We start from the raw sequence: 20,085 nt of genomic DNA on the forward strand, positions 1-20,085 counted from the left end.
TATGTATATCACGGAGAAGAAAAATTTCGAATTAAATTGTAGTTAAATTAAAAAGGCTGCTATAGGGGCCGAACCACACATGGATGGTGGCTGGCTTGGCTTGTATTTATGCACTTAATCTCAATGTAACCAAAAAAAAAAAAAAAACACGAGACGTAACGTTTGGATCTTAATATCGAAGAAGAGCGGCGAGAGATGCAACTTGACCTATAGTAGACTGCCACGTGTCCATAAAGTAGGTGCTGTTATTCATTCCTGTCAACCTTGTCACGCTGGCTACGTCCACTCTCATTAATCTCTTTCTCTTTCTCTTTCTGTCCAAACCCTAGGGCTTGTGATTAAAGCATGCCTTTCGCACGGTTATAATCATAGTTTTCATACTTAGTTTGTATGGTAGTAAACTGTGTTTATAAGTACTGACCATCTCAAATCATATCATTAAATTTGCTATAAATTGTTATATATCTTTTCATTTCAATTACAACATTAAAAATTAAAAAAAAAATCTTTATTATAAAATTATTCTCTTAATAAAATATAATATTCTTTTTATTATTATATTATTTTACTAAAATCATCATATAATTATTATATCAAATTAATTATTTTAATAAAAATAAAGTTATTAATTAATTACAAGACAATAATACTATAGAGCTCAAGATAAAGACCGATCATCTCACAATTAAAGAGATTATTTTTCAAATTATTATCTTAATTTATCTCACTTCTTTCAGATTTATGTTATTGTTTTGATTTGATGTTTAGTGTGTTTGAATTTTACTTTTAATATATGTATAAGTTTCTAATTTTTTATTGTAATGTTTTAAGTTTGTAATAATGTTCTATTGTATTTTGTTAGATGTTTCTTCAATTAATTTTAATGTTAATTTTTATTTTCTTATAAGTATAAATATTAACTAAAAAGTTAAAAAATTATACAAAAATTTAATTAAATTCTAATTAAGAATCATTTAATAACACTTTTATACACAATTTAACCCACTCAAAATAAACCCACATAAAATAAACCAATTTCTAAACTTTATTAACATATAAATAATAATATATATTTAAAATTAATATAGTACTACATAAAGTTAATTTATTCCATTATAAGTTTATAGACGGATATTAATATTTAACTACCTAGTTCCAAATAGAATATGAAGTAATATTAATTACTAGATTAATTTGTTTCTTTCTTGTCCAAACAAATTAAAAAGCCTTAAAATAGATTTAAATCCGTGTTTTTTAATCATCGATCATATATGAAAACAAATTAATTAACTGGAAAAGTAAAATCACTGTCATAAATTACCACGTTTAGAATGTCCGGTATGCTTTTTTTTTTTTCCCTTCCTTGTTTATTATTATATATTTGGTAATTAATATAATATATTTTTTGAGCTTGATACTGAATAAATTAGTTTGTGCAAATAATTAAAAATTAATAACCATGAGAGAGATGAGACCTGTAGGCTTTCACTAGCAAATATTATATAATTTATAAAGAGTCAAAAGGTGGTAGAGAAGATGTTTTTCCTGGTCTCTAAAAATTTAGAGTTTGTATCCCCACCACAATAGCTTTCTGTGTCCAACTTGTATTTATTAAGAAACTTGGAAATTTCGTAGTTTTGGACTCACAAGTCAAATTGAACTCCTGTTCACCCAAGCTACAACTATTATTATTAATATTATTTTAAAATGGAAATTACTTCATAACCCAATTGTATTTATATATATATATATAAAACTGCATTATTAGCTCTCCATATATTAATTATTTTAGTATCGGGCTTAATTTAATATTATTAAGCATCAATTTCGTTTAATCAGCTAAAAGTAATTACTAATGGGTAGTAAAATAATTAAACTAATGACCCCATAGATGTTTGGTAAAAAATATTACTTATATATAATATATATATACCGATTCAAATTTGATAATTTTACTGATTTGAAAAACAAAGAGCAAAAATATATGGAAATGATTGTATGTGTATATTATTCAAACTAAGTAACAAGTAATGTTATATTGTAGTCAAGTTTGGAATGAAAATAAGATAAAATACAGTTTTGATTATGAAATTGTGTACCATCATACTAGATACAAATGTAATATGCTTTTACTTATAGAATTTATTAATTATTTTTATTAAATTTGTATCATTATCATATAAATTTTAAATAAAGAAAGAATATTATATATATATATATAAAAGAATACATTATTATAATAATAATATTTTATAACATTTAAATTTATATTAATATAATTATTTAATATTTAGTTTTGTAGTATATATTATTATAATAATATTTTATAATATTTAAATTTGAATTTATATTAATATAATTAATAAATATTTATTTTTAATTAATTTTAAAAGTATATTACGTTAAAATCAACAATTTACTTTATTTACACACTTTTAATGTAGAACAGATATAATAAAAAAAAATATTAACTGATTCTCATATTTTTTTATCATTTATAAATTATCAAATTATTATTTACATCGCTGAAAATTACACACATTCGTTATACATTTATAGTAAGCTCACCCTAATATGTTGTCGTTATTAATTAAACAACAACGTAAAAATAGTAAATAATCAAGTCTAACCTTTATATTATTGACTAATTCGACACCTCTCTATGCCCTGTTAAAGAATTTACTTTTTCTTTTTAGAATTTATACATGAAAGCAAGGAATAAAAGAATAATAATCTGACCTTAACAGGTAAGAAATCAAAATTTAAGGTTAGGAGTTGGAGCTCCAAGAATTTAGCACGGTATACGAGGGATGTAATAGTCATCGATGAGTACCTTAGTCTCTACGGCAAAAGGGCTAAATTTGGGATTTTATTAAAATATGCTAAGCTCCAAAATATCTACTTCCTCCTAATCATTGAACCCCCCAACCCCAAATAATAATTCTCTTCTATATCTATATGGAGATACATAGGGACCTTCTAGTAATTTCCAGTCTCCACCACAATGTCAATTCCACTTCCACACAAACAACACAATATTGTGATTTGTGACTATTTTAATTTTAGAAAAAGAAAATCTCATTAATTTATTCACACCATATTATACTTTATCACCACTTGCTTTCAAAACGCGCGTGGTGCTTCTATTCTATTCAAGTGTACAACTCCGTCTTCTTTATTGCTTTACTCAACTTTTTAGACAAAGATTGTAACCATGCACACGCGCTAGAGTAATGAGTCGAACAATTTCCCTTACTTAGATATATAATTGATCTTTAATCTTTAATTAATAATTAATTATTTTCTAGCCCTTTATATACCTCTCACCACCATCTCTCTTGTTCTCATCCCAATCAAAACCACTTGTAATTAGTCTCTCTCTCTCTCTCTCTAAACTACAAACAAACAAATCTTATTAAAAAGAAGAAGAAGAAATGGATCAAATAGAAGCAAGTACTTCAGTGGTGGCAAAGAAACTATGGAACATAGTAAGAGTAGTGTTTATAATGATGAGGAAAGGATTATCAAAGAGCAAGATCATGGTTGAGTTTCATATGCTCATGAAGCGAGGGAAGCTAGCCGGAAAGGCCCTAGCTCAAAACTTCGTCCTCAACCACGCCACCTTCTCCTCCTCTTCAATCTCCACCGGCGGCGGCTTTGGTTGCCGCTCAAACGACGCCGTTTCCTTCATCTCGCCAAGGGAGTATGAGTTCAGCTGCAGCAACAGCCCCGCCGCCTTTAACAACTTGTACAAAACTTTTGGTCACTTCAACAAGCGCAGTAACAAACACCATTACTTCACCAAGTCATCTGGTGCCAATAATACTAATTACGATTACGACGACGTTTCCAACACCGTTAACGCCGTCCAAAAGGTTCTGTTCGAGATGTACAACATGAACCATAACAACAACAGTAGTCATATATATCCGTCGTCCACGGTGGAGGCGTCGCCGTTAGTGACGTTGCCGGGGTTCGGAAAGAGTCCGATGGGGATGAAGCAGTTGAGAATAACGGACTCACCTTTTCCGTTGAACTACGAGGGAGGTGACACGCAGGTGGATTCTAAGGCTGACGACTTCATTAAAAGGTTCTACAGGAATCTTAAGATGCAAGGCACCCCGGCTCGATCTCAGGTCTACGGTTGATAATAATCATCGCATATATATTTATATTACTTATAATTTGATCATATACGTACGTGTACGTTACAAAGAAAAAAAACATGAGTGTGAATTAATTTGACCAATGGTGGTTTTTTGTTTTTCCCCTTCAACTTTTATCTTCTTTTTCCCAGAAGGGTGTGAACTATAATGAATTAGTTTGTTACACCTATATATCGCCACAGCTAGCGCCTCCGTCGACCTGGAGTAGTGATCGATCCATATATGGTTTGATGATGGTGATGTGCTTTTAATTTTTTGGGGTCATAGACTACATCTTTCACTATATATATAGTCACATATGGCCTTGTAAATTATCTAATTAATTACAGATATATAAATGAATGTCACTCTTATTTTAATTTACTTCATCATGTGAAATCAAGTTTTTAATTCCTTGAATTCTATATATGGTGCTGCCGACTATTTTTTGAATGCTATAAAGTCATATATATAGGAACCTAGCTAGAAATTAAATACATGCAGCGCTTAATAATCCAATTATGTTGACTAAATTAGAATCTAAGCTCGTATATAATAATTCCCGTTTGTATAAGCTTACAAAAGGCAAACTGTATATGTATGTTGTCTACATCTATTTCACTTTTTTGTTTATGTTTTTAATTCCTTAAAAATATATTGTCGCGCTTATGAAAAAAAGATCGAAAAAAGAAAAAGGGTTTGAACGTTCTCTTCTTTTAATAAAGCTGAAATAAAGCTTATTATATATATATTCTGAATAACAAGTAGAAGTATACTACGACTAATTCCATGGGTAGCTTTACAGAGAGCGTTGTGTTCGGTTCGTGTGTGGAATTTTTTTAGTGAGAGCGAGGTTGGTGGGTTAGGGGTTTGGATTTATTAGGTTTGAGAGGTTTGTCTCTATAGTGGTCTCTTTTTGAAAGTGAAATACATGGACTATTAGTGGTTCTTGTTCATTTTCTTCCTATTATTAATTAAATGTCGAAATGACCCTGCCTTAAGAACGAAAGAGCAAGATCCTTTCTTCAATAATAATACCGCGCCCTATTTACATATATATATAGTCTTCTTTCATAACTTATATATATATATATTATTATGTATATGTATATGTATATATATATATCATGATGTTTGCTAAGAAGTTGGATCTATGTATACATCAATCGCCAGCTGTTACATTAATTTGGGTATTTATTAACTTTGGCCATCATCAAGAAGGGCATTGCAGTAATTGTACCTCTAAAAAGCTTATTTATTAGTACTAAAATCACTCTCGTACAAATTTGATGTTTTGATTCATGTACAAATATTTAATCAAATTTTTGGCACTTACTATTCGAAATTAATTAGCTAATTAGTGAAAAAATGACAATTAATATATATAAACCTCGCAATGTATATACGTATACGTGATGCATTTAATGGGGATATATATATATGGAATTAGGAGGAATCGATTTTTCCCCTATCATCTATATCTTTTCTTTTAATTTTGTTGTTTTTATAGGTACTTTTCTTTTTGACAAATTTTATAGAAACCTTATTTGTTGTTACTTTATTTGTTTCAATTATATTTACAAGCGGAAGATATATGTATATTGTTATATTATAGGGTGCGCACTTGTGATGTTTTTCATAGATATATACTACTAGTGTGTATCCACCACACAAATTAAATCTACATAATCGATCTTATTACATTATGTGGTCACATTCACACATCTAATTTTTTTAACATTTTTCTCTATTTAATTTAATGCGTGTACTTTATCAAGCCTAATGCAAAGTTTTCTTATCGTAATAACTGATTACATCAATCAGCAACCCTTAATTAAAATATAATTCTTCCCCTAATAAAATGACAACATAAATATTCCCTCAAAAAATATGTATTCCAAATAAATAAAAGTATGGAGATTTGGCTTGGTAAAAGTTGTAATTATAGCTCATGAACTGGTCCATATGGACCATACCTCTCTTCCATCAATGTGAGGAGGAGAAGGGTTTGACCTTTCCTAACCCACACCCCCCTTTAAGAAAAAAGCATTGGTAATTATAATTTCTTTTTTAAGTTTTAATTAAAAATATTTTTTATTTTATGAATTCTGAAAATATATTTAAATTATTTAAAAATAAAATAAATCGCATTGAGAGGTAATCTGAGAATATTAAAAATTTAAATGCATGAGGAGTACCAAACTATATAATTTTTACAAATATAAGACACCGATTGATAATTATCAGAAACAAAGTATAGTAAATTTATATTTCGATAAAACATATGTAACAAATGAGTATTTACCCTATTAAGTATTAATTATATTGTTTTCTCTTTCATCTTGCATTTTTTTTTACCTTGCGCATTCTCATCCTAATAATAAAATAAGTAATGATATGTGTGGTAGACATGTATTGGGTCAATTTTTTTTTATACAAAATGATGATATGATCTGTTTATTTTTTATTTTTACTCAATTGAAAACATTGGGTATTTTAGAAAGACCCAAATAGAGATATAAATAGGGAACAGTTGGTTAGAAACAAATTGTGCTATATCTAATTAACGTACGAACATTAATGTAAGCAAAACAGTTGAGATTTTTGAGAATTCAATACTATTTTTAAAACAAAAAGGAATAGATTATCATTGGAAAAGATTGGGAAAATATGAATATTGTTTGGAGTATTTCAACATTGTCTATAATCTCTATTTATATATGTATATTTTTCTTAGTAATATATGTATATATATGTATATGGCAATTATTATCATTAAATAACGAAATTCCAATTATCTATAGCCGAAATCAATCAGTGGATATATATATATATTACTAAATAATTGAGCCTAAAAAACACTAAGTAAATAATATCATTTATATATAATATTAAAGATAATATTGTTGGCTGCCTAGATCTTGAAGGGGTATGAAAGGAAAAAGAAACTGAGAAGAGAAAACTAGGGTCCCTAACAAACTAATAAGAGTGGGTGAGAGATTGTGATGTATAATGTAAATGTAGAGTGTCCTCGATCTATGATTCAAGAAAAGTCTCTCTCAAGCACTAATTAATTAATAAGACACACTCTCTCTCTCTCCATCTCTCACTATGCATCATTTTAAAGAAGTTATATATACACATAGATTGGTAATTTCAATTAAATGATTATATGTCCAAAGACATTATTCATCCATATATGTGTACAAAACAATTACGCGATTCAATTCTTTCTTGTATTATTGATTGTGAATTACTTTATATGTTTCAAATTGTTAAAAGGAAGCTTGGTTGAAGATCACACATGCCTTAGCTTTGGTAATTGATATCGACCGTTTGATTTTGACAGATATTTATATTTTTATAAGCTGTCACATGATGATTTTGATTCAACTGTTGCATGAATCAATCAGGGGCTCCAATATATGATATTAACCATTTCGTTTCATTATTTGTAAATGTGCCTTCATTTCTTTATCAAAAAAGAAAATGTACCTTCATTCCTATATATCTCTTCTATATAATAAGTGTCTAGATAACGGAAATTTTTTGTTTTAACGGTTTTTTATTTCTTAATGTTAACGGTTTTTTATTTCTTAATGTTAACTTTAACGGAATATTCTTATATTTAAGATAATATTCTTATACTTAACGGTAGTTTGTAAACACTTAAACTTAAATAAAATAAAATAAATAATTAAAAAATTAAAATAATATACTTTTTGAGATATTTTACAATGATAATTATTTAAAAATAATAAATAATTAAAAAATAAAAATATGATATTTTTTAGATATTTTAAAATGATAATTATTTAAAAATAATAAATAATTAAAAAATTAAAAAAAGATATTTTTTAGATATTTTACAATGATAATTATTTAAAAATAATAAAATCATATATTTTATAATTTAAATAAAATTTAATTAAACTTAAACTCACTTATTAAAATAATATCATATTAAACATATAATATAATCTATTGTAAATTAGTAACAAATTTTTAAAAATAAAAAAAAACTAGCAAGAAACTAAAATTTAAAATCTACTTATAATATTTAATATTATATTAAACATATAATATATAATCTCTTGTTGTCACCTCCAAATTCAAAAATTAGAACAAATATAAACTTAAACTAAAATAAATAAATTATTTTATTAAAATTGGATATTTATTTGAAATTTATATGACATTAATATAAATTTAATAAAAATAATCAATAAACTATATAAATAAAACTAAACAAACGTGCATATTGCACGTTATTTGTATCTAGTATAATTTAATATATATATATAAGTGCAAATAGTAGATTCTTGAATATTCATTAATATCCAACATAAAAATTTCCCTATATGTAAGCAAACACTCGTGGATAAACAAATTATATATGTTTTGCTTTTCCACAAATATAATGTATATATAGGACAAAAAACGAAAAGGAAGAGCTCCACTACTTTTATGGTTGATGAGACTTCGACTGATTTAATGGAGCAAAAAGATTTAAGCACTTATTTCCTTTTTTTTCAAGTAAAAAAAAGCATTTGAATAATAGCAAAAATAATCCAAATGCTTTCTATATAAAAAAATATATATATAAATATAATAATCCAAATGCACTTGTTCTTAAAAGCAGACAAAATGTAGATCAAAATTTGGCATGTTAATTATCCTAGATCGATACTTTTGCTCTTCAACGTTCATGTGTGTCATATATAATACCAATTAACTTTTTGAGTAGATCTAGCCTAGTAATTGAGTATATATATGGATAAGAATTATATATGCATTAGAATTTAGAAACGTAGGAAACCTCGCTTTTTGTAGATAGATAATTGGCTCAGTATGTGGAAGAGGATTGTCTGGTTGTTCTTTATGGGACTAACCTAATTGGTGCACACGTAGTTAGATTGATTGATTGATTGGTAAATTTGTCTATTAGTTTTGACCAAATATAGTGGAGGGAGGAGCCAAGTCATTACCAAAAAAAGTTTGCAATTAAAAGTGAAGGAAAAGACAGAGTAGTTAAAAAAAAAGTAGTAGCAGAAGCAGTTATTACTTTGTATTAGGTGGGAGCAAAAAAAATGATATTGTCTATGAAATTGATGAGTTTATGACACTTCACCTATATGTGATTTGTGAACTCAATTATTGCCAGAATCATAGACCTCCAAACCCAAAAACTTGCTATGAATTTTCTCTCAAACGAATTGACATTTTTTTTTAAAAGAAAAAGCATGCATTAATTCTCAATTCGTAAAATTTCTGTATCTAACTAATTAAAATTATTATCATTGTGTTTTGAGTGTACAATGAAAGTGTGCCTAATATTATTCTTGCATATATATATATATATATATAAATATTTCTTTCTCTTCAATAAAAACAAATTAAAGGCCTTTTAACATTAAAACTCGCTGAATTCAAAATAATTGACAAGCAACTCTCTCAAGTCAATTAATTAATTAATTATAGTAAAATCTTCTAAAGTCAAATTAAGTGTTGTTTATGTTTTGTGGAGTAAAAGAATAAATTTGGCCGTTCAAATAATACTTATATTTTTATAAAATAGAAACCACTTAATCATATTTATTTGTAAAGACACTACAAAAAAAAAAAAAAAATTTAGGACTCACAGGGCGCGAGTCCTCTATTTGAGAGCCCTTAAAAACTAAGGTTTCTTAGGACTCGCAACGCGAATCCTAAAAAATCTGTTGCGAGTCCTAAAAACTTAATTATAGGCACTCAACCAGATTTTTTAGAACTCATGGGTAATTTTTTAGGACTCGCTTTGCATGCCCTTAAAAGTAATTTTTTTTAAAAAAAAATACAGCTACAATTTTAATTTTGATTTAAAAATATATATCCATTTGAGTGCCGAATATGTATCAAAAGAATTTTGAAAAGAAAATACTAAAAAAAATGGCAAAAAAAATTTACGAAATAAATTTAAAATTTCTAAACATGTATTGTAATTAGCTAGCTATAATATCATTCATTTTGCTCTAACCAATTGTAAATATGACATTGCCCATTCTTCTCTAACTTCGTCAATTTCTTGAGTAGTATATGGTTTGTCGGAGGTGAACTGAAAAAAAAAACAAAAATTTAATTATAATTATATTAGTGGTAATAAATTCAAAGCATATATAAAAATTGTACTAGATTAATACTATGTAGTTGTATATTGTTTATTACCTGTTTCGACAAGAAATGCTTGATATGAGGGGCATTAATAAGTACATTCTTCATCATCCTCATAACGTAATGACTATTGAATCCAATGAAGTTCACCTGTCATTCTAGTTACTATAGAAGAGAAATAAAGAGCTAGAATCAATCACTAACATAAAAACATGAAATACTTTATAATGATCTACATTCTAACACATGCCTAATAATATGGGGATAATTGTCAATAACACTTACTTGTAACCAAAATATGAAAAAATTACATCCCGTTTTCCAACAAAATGCTAATGCATGAAAACAGACATAGGAACCACAATGCATGCCAATACATCCCGGTTTAATACTACTAGGCATTTGGCACCTTAAATTTAGAGCATCCTTCCATCACAGAATGCCAAGAATCCATCAAATACGAAGCCCTTAAACTTAAATCCCAGCTACATCGACACGTAACACAGGAAAGATTAAAGCCACTGATTTCATTGATTTCAACAATACTAATGGTTTGTTAATAATAATGGTTTGTGTTTATATGCATTGATTTCAACAATACTAGAAAGATGAATAAATGTAAGACATAAGTTACTTTAGCTTCATCATTATTCCACTTAAACTAAACAAAGCAAACACTTAAAGAAATTTCCTTGATGTGATCAAATATAGATCCTTGATCTCTCTTGGTATATATACTAATAATGAATGATCTCATAATATTACCTAATCAAATCCAAATCCTATTTTTTTTATTATGTTTTTACCATGCAATGCATGAAATCATCAAAATTTTGTAAAAAATAGGATCCAAATCACAATGAGTGATTTGGATTTTAAGATCCAATCAATCACATATATACCAACTAGAATGTGATTACCAAATTTAATGTAATAGTAAAATAATAAAATAATTCTAAATTTTTAATAGGACAAATATATAAATTTTTGGTATCATATAATTTCACTCACATATATACTTAGTATCTTATTATCAAATTTTGTACACAACTTAAAACAATAATTAATATATAAGTATGCAAACATATGTAATCAATCCAAAAAAAATAATATATACTAAATCGACTCTTTTGAGGCTCGGATTAAGCAAATTTTGTGATTAGTAGCAAAATTGAAATTCAACTTAATTATTAATTACACGGTCAAATGTTAAATATCCGGATCACAAATTTATCATTGTGGCAGTTGTCATTTTCATATTTCCACACAAAACTAAGTACAAAAAAATCTATAGAAAATTGGGCAACATATCCCCTAATTTACTAGCCTAGCCATCTGTCACAATCAACACCAACATGTCAAACAAATCAAACAGCACACAGGTTTTCATCCATATATCACCGCAGCACACAAAATTATCAGAACCTACTTCACTAAGACATGCAAGTTCTCAATCTTCCGTTATCACCGCAGCACACAGAATTCTCAGAACCTACTTCACTACGGATGAATATCTAAGATATTCAAACTCCACTAAGTACAAAACTATTTGACAGATAGCCATAAATAAGAAGTCTTATCACAACAAGGAAACTATTTTTTTATAATTCAAACTCAGATAAGCTCTAATAAAAATCTTTAAAATTTATGAAAGTAAAACTGCAATCAATTTCTAATTACATGAAACATGTTTGGTATTAATTACCTGTTCTACACCTTGAACTGAGGACCTTTCCTTTCTGGAAGCATCACCATGTTCAACTTCAGCAGCTAAACTATCATGGACGTCCACAACATCCTATTAACAGTGGCAAACGTAAGAAGTAAAGGCAGTGAGAATATTTACAAAAGCAATTCATAGTGCTTAAAATAACAGACCAATTTCAATCAAAAAAAATATTCTAAATGTTATTGCTGCAGTGCGTGCAGGAATAAAATCCACAATAGCATGAACTACTAAAAAAGACTCCAGCAATCAAAATCATCACACAAGAAAAAGAAACTGACAATTTATTCTTCCTTATGATACTACAACAAGTAGATGTAGCTGTTTCGCATATGTATATGTAGAAAGAAAAAATTATAACACTGTACAAATTCTAGTTCTCGTGCTGCTCAAAATAATGAGTTAATGAAAACATCTAAATATAAATTAGTAAAATATAACCATGGCATGGTCCAAGATATTCCTATATTAATTATTTATAATTACACTTATTAATTTAGAGATGAGTAGTCTGTAGACCACAACAATAATTAAGGTAAATCAAATCATAAAGATTAGTTAAATATTAATTGAGTTTTGAGTATAGCTAAGCTAAGGAGGATTGAGTCCACTTAAGAAGCTATATGTGATTGTTTTACAGTAGTACAACTAGTTGTACATTTCAAGAAAAATTACATAATCCTCAACAAATTCATGTTATACAGTTACAAAGGAAGCCAAGATATGAATAACAACTAACATTTTGTGCACACAAGTTTCAAATTTTGACTAATATACAATTTAAAGAGATTACTAATATGGCATGAAAAAGATCACTCATAAAGCCTCCATAGGACATTCCTATCCTTGCCGACATAACTCACTTAAAAATAATAAAATTGTTAATAGAGATTGAGTGTACCAAACTTCAATGGCATGAAGTTTGCATTCTTAGGCTTCACTTTATTTTACCAATCCTTATTTATATTCTACATTTAGGATTGACTAATTTCTAAAATTACATTCACATGAAGACAGATATTTCAGTACCAGATGTGTAGTTGAGTTGTGCTTAATTATACCTGTTCCATTTCCATACGAAAGATCTAATACTTTGAGCTTTGCTCTCAGAATTTGCATGATCACCGCGAGTAATCCAAAATGGCCTTTCAGGTCTCCAATCTGAAAGTTTGCATTAAAATCAAATGAAGTTTGAAACTAATAAACATTAATTTGAAATCTAAGCTCAATTAATTAAACCAGATTTTGTAATCTTACAACTCAGAATTACTTTGGACACTTTAATTAATCTTTCATAAGCATTATTATTACAAGGGAGAGCCAATAATTTTGAAGAAAACTTTGATTTCATGAATATTCAATCTCTTGACAACTTAAGCCTAAATGATGATTGAAAATTAATCAAATTCTTAAGTAATTCTTGTTATTATTACCTTCATGAATTTGGGAGCTCCAAAGTATTCTTCTTGTTGAAGACGTCAATATATATACTCATTAAATAAGTTTTTAGAATAATGAAGTCAATATATATACCCATTTCCATCAAATCTGCACACAGAGCAAAGGAAACAAAATCAGTGTCCAAATCTGACACCTAATATGCAAGTTAGTTTCAAATGATCAAGATGACAACACTCAATTCAAGAAGACTTTATTTTTATATAAAATACAAGGTTGTTTATTCAGTTATTAGTCCTAGGTTTACTAATTTTAGTAAGTTTGGTTAAGTCCTATGTATAATAACCAGATCAGTTTCTTATCTGTAGACTAGCATTTTACATTATTCAAAGTAAGAAAATCATTGAGAGAGTTTTGAAAGCTCAAGACTTGTTGTTACTCTTTTCTCTTTATTATTGCTTTCAGTTAAGTTAAATCTTTTGTTTCCAACTATCAGATAACCACCTAATAATAGTTTTACATCTGAACTAGTTAATTTATTTATTTATTCTAAGAATTATTACGCTATGATTTTTCCAATAAGGAGGTTAAATGACAAAAAGAGAAATGTGACCCTTCGAAACAAAATAAACTAAGCTCAAAATCTATCAAAAAAATGGTTTTCAAGAGACCAAAACGTGATGAATAAAATTATTAAAATACCTAAAACCAAAAACAGAAGCACACTGCGAAAACAGAGCAAAACTAAACAAGCACAATTGAGAACAAAACAGTCAGACATATAGTTTATTTTCCATTTCTTTGACCTCATCCTCATCACCTAATAAAAATAGTATTACTTGAATATATAAATTCTTTATAGTTGAAAAATCGAGAGGGAAACACAATGATAGCATTTAATACAAACAAACACATTAAACAAATTAGAACCTTCTTCCTAATGTCAACAAACTTTATTTCTTTGTTATTCTATAGGTTCTGGATTCCAACTTCACCAATAGGCTCAATTAAATACAGTACCAAGACAAAGAAGCAAATTCTTTCCAGTTAACAAGGTAGAGAAACACGAATCTATTATTACTCTATTTTAGTTCTAGTTAGTAATAATATCCCAACAAACAGTAAAGAAGGATAAGAATATGGAGAATGACACAGTGTAATAGCGTTATAAGGATTACAAAAAATATAAACAACATTTGGGGTTATGGGAAAAAGCAATATTAAATGAGAAAAAAGAAAAAGACTTCAAGCAATGGCTTTGGCAGTGGCATTGCCTCCAAAACTTAAAAAATTGGTAACAACTTTTTTTCACTACCTATAATTTGATTAATACAACTTATAAAATGATCAAAAGAAAAGATGTGTAGATACCAGTGATATCTAGCTAGTGGAACAAACTTGAGACCAACTTGAAGAAACTCTCCATTTAAGCACTCCTGCATATGTATAGTATAGCATATATATACAGTATATACACACAAGTAGCTACCATGTTATATACTAAGAAAAAGCTCAATATAATAAAGAGAGGCCACGAAAGAGTTATATAATTATAAATATATATTATATTTAATCATCTAACAATAATAATAACAAAAGGCAGTAGTAATTTGAGCACACAAAAACTAGAATCACTCATAGTTTCATTAAATCATATTCTGTAGTTTCTTTGCATCAATTTCTCAAACACTTGAAGATAGGGCTGTTCATCAAACCGCCCAAACCACCCGCACCGCACCACACCGCAAACAAAATGTGGTTTGAAATTCTTCGCGGTGCGGTCGCGGTTTGAATTTTCACTAAACCGCGCGGTGCGGTTTGCGGTTTTGAATTATTAAAATGCGGTTCAAACCGTACCGCACCGCATATTATAAAAATACTAGTTTTTTATATTTATTTAAGTCTAATATGTTAAAGCCCAACCCAAAGCCCACTAATTCTATTGTTGAAAGTATTTTAGTTGTATCTTTCATATTGATGTTGGAATTTAATTAGTCTCAAGTTTGTTCTATGTTGTTTTAGGTGTGTTGCTGAAATTTTATTAAGATTATTGACTTATAGTTGTTGTTGTTGTAACTTTATTAGTCTCAAGTTTGTTGTATTTTCTTAGGTGTTTTGTTGAGCCATTATTAAGATTATTGTATTGTTGAAAGTTTTCTTATTTTTTATTTTCAAGCTTTAGGTGTTGCTGAAATATTAATATGATTATTTATGATAGTTTAATTATTTGGCGGTAGTCCATACCACCCAAACCGCACCACACCGCACCACACCGCACCATTTTTTGCAGTGCGGTTTCTGTGATTTTTTAGTTTCGCGGTGCGGGTGCAGTTTGGAAAATTAGAAAAACCGCATGCGCGGGTTGGTTTGAAAAAATGGTCAAAAAACGCACCACCCGCACCGCGTACAGCCCTACTTGAAGAGCATCAACCATTAGTTTAAGAGATCCATATGCCCTGGTTTTCTTACACTACTTTCCAGCTCAAGACAAAAAACATCCAAAAGATAATATCAGAAACTAACCAGAAAATATCCTAGAGTTACAAGAAAATTTTAAGATAAACAAGCAAAAATTTAAATCCCAAATCACACACCCACCAAGCCAACGAATTCCAAATCTCAAAATACACCAAGCCAAATAATTGGAATACATCAAAGCCTCCAAACAACTTCATACGAAACCTTACAAAACAGAATATATAGGCATTATAAATCTATTCATATATATAATATTTATACATATATTTCTCAAATCTATATACATATGGAAAAAAAAAATTGTTAAAGAAAGCATACTTAGAGCAGAGACCACCGTCGCGACCCCTGCGAGGCTACCGCTCCACCAGCTGCAACGGCATACCTCTGATTGTTCAATGCCCCCACCGTCGCGACCCCTGCGAGGCCACCGCTCCACCAGCTGGAGGCTTCTGCTCGCGGCGGAGAACGGCAACGAAGGGCTCGCAAGGCTGGAGTTTCTGCGGCGTCTAGTACTCCTGATCGGGTGTCTGCACGCCGGCGACCATCGGAGGGCAGCCGTTCGGCCCTAGCAGAGCAGAGAGAGATGGAGAAATGCAAGTATGGATCGGGTAGGGTGGGAGAGAGAAAGGGATTTTTGGCACTTATATTTTATTTATTTATTTTATAAATACAAATAAGAGTATATTATTCAGATAAAAAAATGTGATATTCCTAATATTATAAAAAAGAATTTTAAAAATCAAAACTATACAAATTCTCTTAAAACTTATAATAATTTTATGTTTTTTTACTTAACAACAATTTTAAGGACTTGCTTTGAGAGTCTTTAATATTTTTTTAGGACTCGCAAAGTGAGTCCTAAAAGAGTATTAAAGACTTCCAAAACAAGTCCTTAAAATTGTTAAGTAAAACACTCATTTTTTAGCCCAGATTTTTTTAGGACTCGCATATTTTTTTAGGACACTCATTGCGAGTCCTAAATTGTGTTTTTTCAGGACTCTCATTAAGAGTCCTAAAAACTCCATAAATATTTTTAAGGACTTGCATTTATATGCGTGTCCTAAAAAAGTGTCCCGTAAATGGTATTTTGTAGTAGTGAGAAGAATATAATTAATGAATAAGTCATAAATAATATAAATTTTATACCATTATAAATTGAATGTTGAGGTAATTACAAATTATTATATTATCCATACAACCAAAATATATATATATATATTTATATATTTTCAAGCTCTATAAGTATAAAATAACGAGCGAGATATATGTATTATATAGTGTATGTAAAATAGTATTATAGACACCATATAAAAAAAATGTAGTCTTTTGCTTCTCACTTTAAATTTTTTATGAGATCATGTTCTTTCTCTTTTTCTCTTTGTTTTACATAAACGAAAATGAAAAAAATATATATATTTAGAACCGATCATTATTATTCTTTTTTTTTTGTGGGGGGGGGGGGTGGATAAACTTTGGATTGGTTTATTGATACGAGTTAAAAATTTAGAATGGATAATAATGTTTGTATATAGTTCATAAAAAAAAAACTTTGAAATTAAAAGTATTTGGTCATGTAAATATTGTCAAATTTGCAAAATATTCGGTCAATACAACACATACGGTTAATGACACTACATTTACAAAATACACATCATGCATATTTTTTCTTATCTTAGAAACAGAAAGTGGATTGAGTAATTTCAGTAAAGCATAAGGGATATTTTTGTTATATTGTATATTATATTAATTAGTCAACCGTTAATATAAGTTTTTATATATAATATATATTATATTATATTATATTATACTATACATATCTTTTTTTATGTAGATTATTTTGAAAATTCGATCGTTGTGTCTTTATCTATTGATTATCGGATTAGTTGTTTCTTTCCTTATTATGTGAATACATGTAATAAATAAATAAAACAAGTGGTAGCTATCAATAAATATCTCAATCATTGTGTTTTCTTTCTTAGAAAAAACTAAACAGTAAATATAGAGAAATATAAGTCAGTTATTTTATATACGAAGATGATTATTATTTATTAGATAGCGGTACTCGTACATACAGTACATACGAAAATTGATTTCAACTTTTATCATACCATACCCACCATTGTTTAGAGTACCGTGAATTGATGTTCTACTCTATCTTTTAAAATATTTTTCCAAAATACATATTTTTCTATTTTACTTTTAAGTTTTACATTATATCATACATCAGTTTCTCTATATATTTATCTACATCATTTAAATATCATATCTTTAAACATATTTTATTAATTAAAGTAAAATAAAATAATTAAAAAAGAAAAAATAAATAATAAATATCTCTTCTATATAATAAGTGTGTAGAAAACGAAATTTTTTTGTTTTAACGGTTTTTTATTTTTTTAATGTTAACTTTAATGGAATATTCTTATATTTAACAGAATATTCTTATATTTAATTGTAGTTTGTAAATATCACTTAAACTTAAATAAAATAAAAAATTAAAATATGATATTTTTGAGATATTTTACAATGATAATTATTTAAAAATTATAAATAATTAAACAAATTAAAATATGATATTTTTTAGATATTTTACGATGATAATTATTTAAAAATAATAAATAATTAAATAAATTAAAATAATTTTTTTTTAGATATTTTACAGTAATAGTTATTTAAAAATAATAAAATCATACTTTTTATAACTCAAATAAAATTTAATTAAACTTAAACTCACTTATTAGAATAATACCATATTAAACATATAATATAATCTACAATCAATTAGCAACAAATTGTTTTTTTTTAAACTAGCAAGAAACTTAAATTTAAAATCCACGTATAATATTTAATATTACATTAAACATATAATATATAATCTATTGATATTACTCCCAAATTCAAAAACTAGAACAAACATAAACTTAAAAAAATTATTTAATTAAAATATGATATTTATTTCAAAATTTATATGACATTAATATAAATTTAATAAAAAAATTAAAAAATTCTATAAATAAAACTACACAAAACATGCATTGCACGTTACTTGTATCTAAAATATACTAAATGGGAGAGAGAAAGCTTATAAAAAAAATAATATTCAAATATTATATAAATGATATGTAAATGTAGATATGGATTAATTGGAGTTTGTGCATAGCTATTATAAATATATGTATAAAGGAGATAATGAAATATGTTTTTGTGAGTTTTAGCTAAATATTATAGAGAATGTGTATTACAAAATACACCACCAAAACATATTTTTTTTATAATTTACCTCAAACTTTTACATTATACCATACATCAACTTCTCTATTTTTTCTCTACATCATTTAAATATTATATTTTTTTAAAATATTTTATTCATTTTAAGAAATAAAATAATTAAATATAATAGTATCATACTCATATATATATAAAAGTTTATAAAAAAAAATAATAATATATTTATAGCTTGATGAATAGTGTTTCACTACATATAGAGAAATACTATTCATTTAGATAAATAAATATAAATTTACATCATCCATTGGAATACTATTTAACAATCTTTTATCTATATTATAAAGAATTAGACATTTTACCTCCTCCATTGGAAGTATTCTTAGAAATATAGTATGTTACAAAAAATAAAGAAAAATGATATGAATGACTTTTCACATAATCTCTTACCTATTATATAAATGGCTATCAAACGGTATTTTGTATTTGTTATAATACATTGTAATTTCATCTCAGGAGCTTTTAAAAAACAATCCGAACAATCCAAAGGTTAGTTAAATTATTATTATTCTCGGTACATTAATAAATTCCAATTTATTATTTATACATAAACTAAACTACTACATAATTCAACATCGTTTCACCAAATAAAATGAAAACCAAAGCAAACATGATTGAATACCACTTTCAAATCATTCGACTCTTTGTATTATATTTAGATTAAGAAAAAACTAAGAGTTACATCTCAACTACACTTCAAAAATATTTAATAATTGTTATTCTTTATCAAAATTGAAAATAAAATCAGAAATGAATAACCCATAGGTTCATAATCATCCAAACAACCAGTTTAAATCAAATACTTGTTTGTTGTGCTTTTTAAAGTTTGTTACTTATAAATATTTTAAAAAATAATTTTTATAAATTACTAACATTATTATTATTGAACACAATCTAACTTTG

The 20,085-nt window shown here is 27.3% G+C and overlaps 1 protein-coding gene and 2 long non-coding RNA genes across 3 annotated transcripts; 1 reads left to right on the top strand and 2 right to left on the bottom strand.

Annotated features, from left to right (window-relative positions):
• Positions 1-3,335: 3,335 nt before the first annotated feature.
• On the top strand, positions 3,336-4,529 carry LOC133797098 (uncharacterized). Its single transcript, XM_062234894.1, has one exon. It carries the CDS (start codon positions 3,435-3,437, stop codon positions 4,146-4,148), a length of 714 nt encoding a protein of 237 aa, XP_062090878.1. The 5' UTR covers positions 3,336-3,434; the 3' UTR covers positions 4,149-4,529.
• A 5,533-nt stretch (positions 4,530-10,062) lies between these two features.
• On the bottom strand, positions 10,063-13,562 carry LOC133797099 (uncharacterized). The gene is made up of 4 exons (XR_009875600.1): positions 13,455-13,562; positions 12,001-12,093; positions 10,350-10,460; positions 10,063-10,239 (listed from the first exon to the last, which is right to left on the bottom strand). It is a non-coding gene; the product is annotated as an uncharacterized LOC133797099 (long non-coding RNA).
• A 2,358-nt stretch (positions 13,563-15,920) lies between these two features.
• LOC133793771 (uncharacterized) lies at positions 15,921-16,518 on the bottom strand. The gene is made up of 2 exons (XR_009874942.1): positions 16,216-16,518; positions 15,921-16,101 (listed from the first exon to the last, which is right to left on the bottom strand). It is a non-coding gene; the product is annotated as an uncharacterized LOC133793771 (long non-coding RNA).
• Between the last annotated feature and the right edge of the window lie 3,567 nt (positions 16,519-20,085).

Source organism: Humulus lupulus, chromosome 8, assembly GCF_963169125.1.
Source record: "Humulus lupulus chromosome 8, drHumLupu1.1, whole genome shotgun sequence".
Taxonomy (NCBI): domain Eukaryota; kingdom Viridiplantae; phylum Streptophyta; class Magnoliopsida; order Rosales; family Cannabaceae; genus Humulus; species Humulus lupulus.